This window comes from Artibeus jamaicensis, unplaced genomic scaffold (genome assembly GCF_021234435.1).
Source record: "Artibeus jamaicensis isolate MK-2021 breed Jamaican fruit bat unplaced genomic scaffold, CSHL_Jam_final scaffold_537, whole genome shotgun sequence".
In the NCBI taxonomy this organism is placed as follows: domain Eukaryota; kingdom Metazoa; phylum Chordata; class Mammalia; order Chiroptera; family Phyllostomidae; genus Artibeus; species Artibeus jamaicensis.
The window spans coordinates 1,484,972-1,495,011 of record NW_026522047.1 but is presented as its reverse complement, the minus strand read 5'-3'; the positions used below and the strand labels follow the sequence as shown (position 1 = coordinate 1,495,011).

The window sequence follows — 10,040 nt, the reverse complement described above, 5'->3', positions numbered from 1 at the left end:
AGCGGTGAGTGCACCGGGACTCTGCCGGCCCGACTGCGCCGCTTAGCCCCGCCCACACCTGGGTCTCGCCGGGGGGGCGGGGCGGTAGGGAGCCAATGAATAAAGGCGGGGCTCAAAGAAGGTGACCAATGGGCGTGTGTGCTAGGTGGGCTGGGCGCATCCAGAAGCCAATGGAGGCCTGAAGGGCGGGGCTGGGCGCTCGGGCTGCGAGCCAATGGGTGGTGGACAGGGGCGCTCCCGCCGCGCTGGAGGCGGCAGGTTGCGGCGGCGCTGGGCGCTGGGAAGGAACCGGTTCGAGTCTTGGTCTCCGAGGCCGGCGGGCGCCCAGGTGAGCTGCGGGGGGCCCCGAAGCCTCTTGAGTGCGAGTGCGGGCTCTGGCAGGCGCGAGCGGCAACTCGGAGGCGCAGCAGACGGGCAGGAGGATGTGGGGGGCCGCGCCGCACCTGCACCCGCCCCGCTGAGGGCAAGGGGGCCTCCGGGGCGAGCGCTGCGATCGGCGGGAGTGGAAGGGGGCTGCCTGCCCCAGGCTCGGTGGGTTCTGAGGGCCGAGGTGTGAGTCACGGGGAAGGGTGCGTTCCCATGGCAGCGAGTTGCCAAGTTTGCGGACGGGAGCCTTTAGGTGACTGGGGACTGCGCCTTGCGGGAGGGGCACTGTTCTCGTGCCAGGTGACTGGGGCGAGGTGGGGGCAGGAAGTCCTGCATCTGGTTAATGATTCTCCGGGAGAGGGGCGGGGCGAGAGGAGGCTGGGAAGTGGAGTGGGGAAGCCTCCAAGTGCTCCAGGAAGGCGGATTGCTTCCCCCTTTGGGGGGCTGGTCTTGACTACCCCCACCCCAGGAATGTGTGGCCTGCGGGTAGGGCTGGGCACCGGAGAGCAGGGCGGCAGCCCCAAACCAGTTCTGGGGGTGAGGCGCAGGCCAGGAGGAGCCAGCAGAGGAGGGCCAAGCAGGGCTTGACCCTGTGGCCTTAACCTGCAGGACAGGGATATGCTCCCTGGGCCCGCGGCAATGGAGCTGAAGGTGTGGGTGGACGGCATCCAGCGAGTGGTCTGTGGGGTCTCGGAGCAGACGACCTGTCAAGAAGTGGTCATCGCACTAGCTCAAGCCATAGGTGAGTCCACTCAGGGACAGACAGGCCCAACAGGTGGACCTGGGGTGGGTCCTGGCCCTCTGGCCCTGTCCTCCCCCAAGGAGGGTGGGGCTGGTTGCTGACCCTCTCTGGTCCTCCCCCAGTTAGACAGACACGGGTGGGGGAATACAGGCTGACCCCTCTCCCCCCCTGCAGGCCAGACAGGCCGCTTTGTGCTCGTGCAGCGTCTCAGGGAGAAGGAACGGCAGCTGCTGCCCCAGGAGTGTCCAGTGGGTGCTCAGGCTACCTGCGGACAGTTTGCCAGTGATGTCCAGTTTGTCCTGAGGCGGACAGGGCCTAGCCTCACCGGGAGGCCCTCCTCCGACAGCTGCCCACCCCCTGAGCGCTGCCCAATCCGTGCCAGCCTTCCCTCAAAGCCAAGACCAGCACTGGGCCGTGAGTCCCACAGAGGACTGACGTTCACCCTGGGGTGCCCCAGGCTGGCCTCCAGCACAGTGCTGCCCGAGCCTGTGGCCTCTATAGCACCAATGCCAGGCTGCTGTGAAGACCTGCAGGCCCTGGAGCGGCGGGTGCAAAGGAACGCAGCGGAGCTGGGCCAGGAGGCCTTCTGGGAGCAGGAGCTGCGGCGGGAGCAGGCACGGGAGAGGGAGGGCCAGGCACGGCTGCAGGCGCTGAGCGAGGCCACTGCCGAGCATGCCGCCCGACTGCAGGCCCTGGATGCCCAGGCTCGTGCCCTGGAGGCCAAGCTACAGCTGGCCACAGAGGCCCCTGGGCCCCCTTCGCCCACAGCATCTGCCACCGAGCGTCTGCGCCAGGACCTGGCTGCCCAGGAGCTGCAGAGTGTGGAGGTGCAGGGCAGCCTGGCCCTGGTGAGCAAGGCGCTGGAGGCTGCAGAGCAGGCCCTCCAGGTGAGCTCTCGGGACTGGCAGCGCCGCCTCGGTGGATTTGGGGGTTGGCCTCAGGGTCAGACCAGGGAGGGTCCTGGAGCCCAATGGCTGTGCCCCCTGAGGGTCCCATGTGCCCCAGGCCCAGGCCCAGGAGCTTGAGGAGCTGAACCGGGAGCTGCGCCAGTGTAACCTGCAGCAGTTCATCCAGCAGACTGGGGCTGCCCCTGGCACACAGGTCAGAGTGGTGCCAAGGCAGGTGGGGCCATGGGGGTGCCCAACCCAGCTCCAAGCTGACTGGCTTTCCCCACAGGACCTCATGCCTCCAGCCAGAGGAAAGCCCCTCCCGGGAGCCCCCCGGAGTCCTGCTCTAGTGTCCAGCCTGAGCCCAGAGGGTATGTCTGTCTCCCCTACTTTGGGTGGGATGAGGTCCTCCTGTGGGCCCTCATCTCCTTTAGCTTGTGCTCTCTCCACAGTTGCCCCCATAAGGCAGAACTGGAGGTAGCAGCATCTGCCCCCAGAGTGAGTGTCCACTGCCAGCCCTGACCTGGGCTCTGACACGAGCAAGGGGCGCCGAGGTCAGCCCAGGCTGGACAACAGAAGAAATGCCGGCGGTCATAGCAGACTCACACCTCCATGCCATTGGAAGCCTTGTGCCCTGGGTCAGAGACAGAACACCTTAGGATCCTAAGTTTCTGCTGCGGGGGGCAGGGGGGAGGCTGAGGATTCATCCTGGTGCTTGCTGAGTGCCAAGCCCCCTGGAGAAGCTTGGGGCATGGCCAGCTCAGAACGTGCTAGGCCCCAGAGGGCCATAGCTCCTTGTTGGGGACAGGCGCTGTGTTCAGTCCGTGGGGATGTGCTTGTGTGTGGAAAGTACCCTTCAGTACATATGTATGTGCGTGTGTGTACACACGTGTGTGCATGCTGCATCCCCTGCCACAACACTGAAACCTCAATAAACCTCCTGAAGTGGCACTTGGCATGGTCTGTGGGGTCTAACACTTGGAATTCCACCCAGGTCCCTGGGGAGGACCCCAAGCTGCCAGGGGCTGGCCATAGCCAGGGTTCTTGAGAACGGGTCTCCCAAGGTCTGTGGTCACTTGGGTCCAAGGCCAGGGCTCCCAGGGCCTTGTATTTCAGGCTGCTATGCCTCCCACCCTCAGGGGCTCTCTGCAGCCTGAGCCTGGTGTTGGAGCTGGACAGTCTGCAACCTGAAGAAGCCTCCTTCCCGATGTAGGTTTTACCTGACCTTCTCCTACTTGGCCGGCGCCTCAGCCGCAGGAGGAACTGCCACCCACTCTAGGGTGGCTCCTGGGTATGAGGACTCATGGACATGCCAGACCTGCCTGTCAGGTTGACTGAGTCTGAGAGCTCGTGGGGGCGGGTCCCCAGATTCCTGGGTGGTTCAGGTCCTGGGAGCCTTGCGGCCTGGTGAGGGTGTGGCCACCCTGCCCTCCGACACAACTCTGCTGCCCGGGTGGGTATGAAGCCTCTGCTGAGAGCCTGCAGCCTTAAAATCAGAGCAAGCCGTCTATCCTGTCCTGGGCTGGGCCGGGCCGCAGGCTCCCTGCTCTGAGGGCTGTGCCGGGGATGGGAGACCGTTGCGATGGCCAACCTTGGAGGGCTCCAAGCCTGGAGTGCCGCCGTGGGTGGTACTGGGGAGCTGCATGGGGCATCCTCAATCATGCGGCCTTTGTGCTGAGTGTTGGGGTGGCGTCAGGCCTGGTGCTCCCCACTTCCTTTGGGGCAGACCATAGGGGCCATGGGGAGCAAGGGAGCCAAGTACCCAGCTTGTGGAGGGTCATCTGGACAGGGGACTTCCTGTGCAGATGGAGCACAGATGGGGAGTGGCTGGATAGGCCAAGTGGCAGAAGGAGGCTTCCAACCTTGGTGTCAGGGCGTCCCAGCCCAGTTTCTTCTCTGTGAAGCTCTCAGTCTGGCCACACGGCTGTCTGCACTGCCTCTTGAGCCTGCTGCCCAGCTCACAGCCTCCTGTTTCAGCCTGTGGCTCCAGGCAGGTCCGAGGACAAGGTCACGTGGAATGTAGCCTGGACTGGAGAGGCGGAGGGGCCTGCATCCCAGGTGGAAGGGTAGGTGCTCTGGGCACACCCCACCAGGTTCCAGGGGCCTGCTCCCTTCCCCTGCTGCCCCAGCCACACAGGAAGGCTGGATGGACTGCAGCACCAGCCCTGAGCCGCAGAGTGCACAGGCTGGCAGGGGCAAAGCCAGGTGCCACCCAGGGACCACTCTGCACACCCCAGGGCTGGTGGAACTAGTGCCCACCCTCGCCAGCGTCACGAGCTTCTTCACCGAGTTCCCCAGCCCCCAGGGGGAGGCAGGCACAGAGCTGACAGAGCTTCACAGGCGTGTGGTCCCCTGTGCCTGTTTCCAAGAGACACCTGTTCCTTCTGAAGCCACCACCAGGGGCTTGTCCCTGGTCTGCTACTGGCTCTGAGCAAGCTTAGATGGGGGAACCCCACTTCAATGGGGGTTCCCCCCTCCGGCAGCCAAGGTGGTGAAGAGGGCCGAGCTGGGAACCGGGGCAAAGCCTTCCTATGCGGTCGCCCCGGATGTACACAGTCCCACCCCCACCATGTCCCCAGAAGGGCTTCAGATCACTAAGCAAATCTTCAAGTGGCTGCAAAGTTTACTTTCGAGTTTTAAATTGCACATTGAAAACGACAGGAGCTGTGCTGAGGTGAGGAAAAGCCCCGCTCCCCCTAGATGTTGTTCGCAGCAGGGCAGGACCAAGCCAGGCAGGGCCAGCTGCCCAGGTAGTTGAGGCAGAACCCTGGCTGCTGTGTGGGGTGGGGCAGCCATCGCCACTGGTCACTGTTGCCCTTCAGGGCCAGGCTGTGTTGGGCGACAGCGCTGGAGCCCCCACTGATCTCAGAGTTCCTTCCCGCCCCCAGCACAAAAGCGCCCTCTAGGGCTGGCTGAGAACACCTGGGTTCACGGAGGGTCGCCCACAGAAAGTCCAGAAAGTCGAAGCCCAGTGGTGGCAAATCAGCTCCTCTGGTTCTCCACCGCGAGGCCACCACAGCCTTTCTGTCACTGATAGAACCTGGCCCTACCAAACCTGCTGGGTGTGACACCACAGTGACCATCAGGACAGGGTCATTCCAAGGGAAGTCCAAGTCCATGCAAATCTCCCCGGCCTCTCCCACAACAGCTGACTGCAGGCATCCAGGCACCTGCAGGCTTGGAGTCTGCTCTGTGCATACTCCAACGCCTGGCAGATTTTCACAGTGGACTTGAGAGCACCCAGAAGAGAAGGCTGGCCCAGTGGGGGTCTCTGGCCACTGGGCCACTGGGCCAGTGCCACCAGCTTGGAGGGGCCGAGCGGTCCTCACTCCCTTCGTGACCTTGCCAAACTGGTAGAAATGCACAGAAAAGCCAAATCTGTCAGTGTTCCTCTTAAGAAAGTTCCCAGAGGTGGCCCTCAGGAGGTTGGTTCTGGAGGCTCCAGTCCACACTTGCCCAGGGCTGCTCTCCACTTGGCGACATGCAGAGACCGTCTCAGGAACGCCACGCAACCTGGCACCCTGACACACAAGGAAAACAAAGTTCCCTCTCGGAGGGTATCTGGTAAAACCTGAGCCCTCTCAATGTCCCTTCTTCACCTCCCATCCCCCTGGGGGTCTGCTGGGCGCAAACAAGCAGACCCTTCCATAGGGGCGCCCTGCTCCTCCCCCGTGGTGTGCCCCCTCCGAGCGGTGTGGCCTCTCCCTGCCCGTTGTGGTCACCCCTGCCCGAAAGAGCAGGGTCCATAGAGGGGCCGGGGCGGTCGCGCTGCCCAGGAACAGATCAGCCGCTGTCACACGCACAGTGGGTCCGGAGCAGCGCAGTGTGCAGTGGGCAGTGGCTGCCCTGCGCCTGGAGGGACCGCCGGGCAGGCGGAGGGGTCGTCCAGCACCCCGACCCCCTCCTTCGCCTCCAACTTGGGCGTCCAAGCCCCTGCAGCCGTCAGGGGCGGGCGGCCTCTGGGGTGCGCCCCCACCCGCGGGCCTGGAACCCCTAGCGCGTCACCTGCGATCCCGGCGCGGCACCGTCGCCGGCCCTCGGCCCAACTTCAGCGGTGGCCCCCTCGCGCCCCCAAGGCCTGGAGCCCGCGTCCAGCGCCCAACCCCTATGCAAATATGAGAGCACCGCAGCCAATTGTCGGCCTGGCTGGGCCCGCCCTGCCGCGCCACAGCCAGTGGGCGGGAGGGGGGTGCGGACGCCACGCCCACCGCCGCGCTGCCCCTTGCGGGCGCGGCCGGCGCGTTCTTTTCCGCACGTCGGCCTCTGGGCGGGGCCGCCACCTGCCGGGCGGGGCCTGGGGCGTCTGGCTACCGCCTCGCGGGCGGCTCCCCCGCGGGTCTGGCCCGGTGGTACGGCCCGAGGCGCTGTTGTCCCGCCCGCCGCGCGGGGGCTGGAGCCTCCTAGGGAACCCGCGGGACTCCGCGCACGTAGCCCGGGCCAAGACGGAGGAGGGGCCTCGGCCTGGGGACGCTCGTAGAGCCCGCTCCGCCCGCGCCCACCCCAAGGGCTGTCTGGCTGGCGGGGCAGAGCGGGGTGGGAGCTTCGGCTCTGCCTGGTTTGCCCCGAAACCCCCGCGGGCTGGCCCTGGGCGACCTAGATCGCTCCTGTGGGGTCTGCCACCAGGAAAGGTTCGGAGTCCCATCCGGAACGCGGGTGCAGGATCCTGGTGGGTCTCCCCGCGGCGTTGCCCGGTCCTGTCCGAGAACTGAAAAGGTATAAATCAAAGAAACGGACTGTTTCAGCCCCGGAGTTACTGACTCCTGGGTGGAGCCCCCAAGGTGGCAGCCAAGGGACATTTGGCACTAGGCCCCTTCTCTTCACACCCCTCTTCCGCCTCTCCGGCTGAGGGGAACCCTGAGGCAGAATTGGATCATCCAGACCCCTAACTAGGCAGAGGGGTGCCTGCTCCCCCGTTTTTCCTGGCACAGGGGTCCTCATAAGCCTTTTGTGTCTCCTCCAAGGTCAGAAAAAGCTCCCCCTTACCCCACCTCCCTCACATCAATCAGTATCTGGCGCCTGCCTCAGAGCCTGGCCCTCCCTGGTGACTCCACTGCTTTGACTCTAGGCAGCTCCAAAGGGCTCCACAGCTCGCCCCCGGTCACCACAGTGCTTGGCCCAGGGCGAGAGCCCCAGCCACTCTGGCCCCCTGGCCACCCTCCTTCAGCCCTCCCTCCCTCTACTTAGCTCCTGCTCCTCCCCAGCCCATGACTCATCTGCAGCCCACACAAGCAGGGGCCGGAGCCCACCTGTTGCTGTGAACCCAGCACAGGCCCCTCCTGCACCTTCCCCACCATCACGGTCATTTCACTTCTTCCTTCCGAACTGCCACCTGGTGGCTTCGTGCCGGGGCTCCAGGAAGGCATCTGCCCCTGCGTGGGACTTCAGGAGTGTGAGGTCAGGTGCAAGGAATTGTGGGGTGAGGCCACCTGTGGGTGGGGAAGGAGTGCAGAGTAAGGAGTGGCTCTGCTCCACCAGGTCAGAAGTTGAGGGGTCATCAAGACCTGGGTCATGTGGGTCCCTGAGCCAGCCCATTGCTTCAGGACAGGGCATGGCTGGGGTTTTCAGGGTAGAAGTCTGGGACCTGGGGACATGCAGAGGCCAGAACTCAGGCTGACTCCCAGGTCCTGTTTTGCCCTGCTGGTACAACGCCCAGCTGTGTCCCCAGTCCTGGCAGCTCCCAATACACCCCTTTCCACCCTCTGTAGTGGACTCAAGGGTGGCCCCTCAAAAGGATATATTTGGCTCTGGCAGGTGTGCCTCAGTGGATTTGGTTCAGCCTGTGAAACGAAAGGTCACCAGTTTGATTCCCAGTCAGGGAACACGCCCAGGTTGTGGGCCAGCTTGTGGGAGGTGAGAGGCAACCGATTGATGTTTCTCTCCCTCTCCTCTCTATAAAATAAATAAAATCTTTAAAAAGAAAAGCTATATTCATGACTTTACTTGAAAAAAGAGTCTTTGCAGATGTAATCAAGTTAAGGGTCTTGAGATCACCCTGGGTTACCTGGGCAGGCCAGAAACCCCATGGCACGTGAACTTCTGACAGACAGATGACAGACACAGAAATGCAGGGAGAAGGCCCTTTGAGGACAGAGGTGGGGACTGGGGTGATTCTGCCACAAGCCAAGGAAGCCTGGAGCACCAAGACTCAGGAAAGGCAAGACAGGATTCTCCTTACAGATTTTTTTCCTTAGTGTTTTATTTTTTTCTAAATTACTATACACATATGTAAAACATTATTAGGATGTGAAAGAACTCTAGTCATCTCTACATATTTTAAAGGGCGCGTGACCCTGCCAACCTTGACTTTGCACGTCTGCCATTTTAGAACACCTGCTTCAGTGACCCCAGCACGGAGGCTCCAGAGTCAGGGAGCACAGCCCTGCGTGTGTCCTCCTCCAGCTCTGGACCTGTGTGTGTGTGCAGATCTGGTGACAGGGAAGGGCTGGCCTGGGCTGCAGAGAACCAAGGAAGCTCCCAGCCTAGCTCTATCCCCCTGTGCTCAGGACAGCTGCCTGCCTGTGCCTGTGGGGGGCAGGAGCAGAGGTGGCCAGCACACACTGTGAACACCTAAAGGCTTCCAGGTGCAGGTCTGTGAGGGGCAAGTGGGCAGGGTGCACGTTGCATGCTTGTGTGGCACCAGCCTGTGAAAGGTGGCGGGTGGTGGCTGGTCAGGGAGCGCCAGAGGTGACAGTGCTGATGCAGGTATAGATGGAAGGTGTCCCCAGGGTGGGGGAGGACAAGTCATCTGGGTCAGCCTGTGGGAGCATCAGTATATGGGAGGCACAGATACATGTCTGTGTTCTTAGGGGACCACCTGTGCTCAGGTGGAGCCCAGGCCAGTGACTCTTGGCAGCTTCCTGGGGATATCTCCCATCTGAGCTCGGACTGGCACGCGCTGCTCAAGAATGCCTGCTAGGGCAGTGTCCTTTGCATCTCTTTGTGGTTTCATGTATTTATCGGGACAATTTCCCAGCAGCCCCCAGGAGCCACTGCCAATGAAGTGGGAGGGGCTGACCCCCCTCCAAGCGCACCCCAAGCTGATCATAAGCTGCTCGTCTAGTGCCTTCCCAGGAGCTTTGGCAGGGACCCGCAGTGCCTCATTTGGAACACTGTCCTGGGCAGTGTCTTTGTATTCTTCACCAGGTCATAGTCTTCGCCAGGTACGCATGCGTGTGTACAAGGGCCGGCACATTTCATGCGCCAATTTGGGGCCAGGGGGTGCCTGTGCAGGGTGTTTACCAGGCCGGACCCTACTCTACCAGAAGCACTGTCCCTATACTGACCCTTCTGGCCCTCAACATCCCTATTTTGTGGCCAAGGACACTCAGGCACAGAGAGGTTGAGAAACCCTCCTGGGGGTCAAATGATCAATATGCTTGGAGCCCGAGTACCTGGGTTCAGGTACCTGGCCTGGGTGACACCCAAGAGGCTTTGCGCTGTGCCATCTACTCTCTTCGGACCTAACCCCTCCAGTCCACAGAGAGGGTTCACCGCGGAGTCCCCCGCCTCTCTGGCATCTTTAAGGACTAAAGGGCTCCCAAGTCTTTTACAGAACCTGGAAGCACACTCTCCTCTCCCATGTAAACTGAAAACATAAATCAGCACCCCCGCCTGCTGCCACACCCCTGCACGGGACTCACTCTTCAGCGACCTCCACTTGTGCCTTCCTGGGCCACAGAGCCACTAACTGTGCAGCGAAGGCTTGTTGGTGCTTGCTGCCTGGCTACTCCCCCCCCCCCCGCCCCCCAGTTCTCCTTAAACTCCACCAGCCTCCGCCCCAAGGGCCACGGTTCTGAAGGTCCCCAGTGGCCTTGGCTCCACCCAGGCCTTCTCCTTGCTGTGCTTTCTTTCACTGGCTTCTGGAAGCCCCTCTCCTGATTTCTCCTCAAGCCCCAACCCTGGTGCCTCTTCTTGGTTTCCTTTGTAGGTTCCGGATCTCTGTGCGCACGAGGCCTGGGGCTCAGGCCTTGGTCCTCTGCTGTTCCGCCCCACCTCCCAACACGACTCCTACATTTTTATCTCCAGTGGCGCGTGTGCCCAACTCT

General features: G+C 62.6%; 2 protein-coding genes across 3 annotated transcripts; one reads left to right on the top strand and one right to left on the bottom strand.

Moving 5' to 3' along the window:
• Positions 1–219: 219 nt before the first annotated feature.
• RASSF7 (Ras association domain family member 7) lies at positions 220–2,944 on the top strand. Of its 2 annotated transcripts, XM_037163136.2 has the most exons (6): positions 220–328; positions 976–1,108; positions 1,283–1,995; positions 2,114–2,209; positions 2,285–2,366; positions 2,448–2,944. In XM_037163136.2, exons 2-6 carry the CDS (start codon positions 985–987, stop codon positions 2,474–2,476), a joined length of 1,044 nt encoding a protein of 347 aa, XP_037019031.2. In that variant the 5' UTR covers positions 220–328; positions 976–984; the 3' UTR covers positions 2,477–2,944. The 2 variants fall into 2 exon arrangements, with proteins under 2 accessions (XP_037019031.2, XP_037019030.2); XM_037163135.2 differs by having other exon boundaries at positions 2,114–2,366.
• A 1,667-nt stretch (positions 2,945–4,611) lies between these two features.
• On the bottom strand, positions 4,612–6,637 carry LOC119062212 (uncharacterized). The gene is made up of 3 exons (XM_053658258.1): positions 6,204–6,637; positions 6,001–6,100; positions 4,612–5,516 (listed from the first exon to the last, which is right to left on the bottom strand). Exons 1-3 carry the CDS (start codon positions 6,635–6,637, stop codon positions 4,692–4,694), a joined length of 1,359 nt encoding a protein of 452 aa, XP_053514233.1. The 3' UTR covers positions 4,612–4,691.
• Between the last annotated feature and the right edge of the window lie 3,403 nt (positions 6,638–10,040).

What these genes read in the sequence shown, in the direction of transcription:
- LOC119062212 (XM_053658258.1), bottom strand. Translation starts at nt 6,637, where the DNA reads ATGGGACTCCGAACCTTTCCTGGTGGCAGACCCCACAGGAGCGATCTA. An exon ending in CCGCAAGGGGCAGCGCGGCG is followed by an intron (nt 6,101 to 6,203) that starts GTGGGCGTGGCG and finishes ATATTTGCATAG; the next exon opens with GGGTTGGGCGCTGGACGCGG. An exon ending in GTGCCGCGCCGGGATCGCAG is followed by an intron (nt 5,517 to 6,000) that starts GTGACGCGCTAG and finishes CTTGTGTGTCAG; the next exon opens with GGTGCCAGGTTGCGTGGCGT.
- RASSF7 (XM_037163135.2), top strand. Translation starts at nt 985, where the DNA reads ATGCTCCCTGGGCCCGCGGCAATGGAGCTGAAGGTGTGGGTGGACGGC. An exon ending in CGCACTAGCTCAAGCCATAG is followed by an intron (nt 1,109 to 1,282) that starts GTGAGTCCACTC and finishes CCCCCCCTGCAG; the next exon opens with GCCAGACAGGCCGCTTTGTG. An exon ending in GTCCAGCCTGAGCCCAGAGG is followed by an intron (nt 2,367 to 2,447) that starts GTATGTCTGTCT and finishes CTCTCTCCACAG; the next exon opens with TTGCCCCCATAAGGCAGAAC.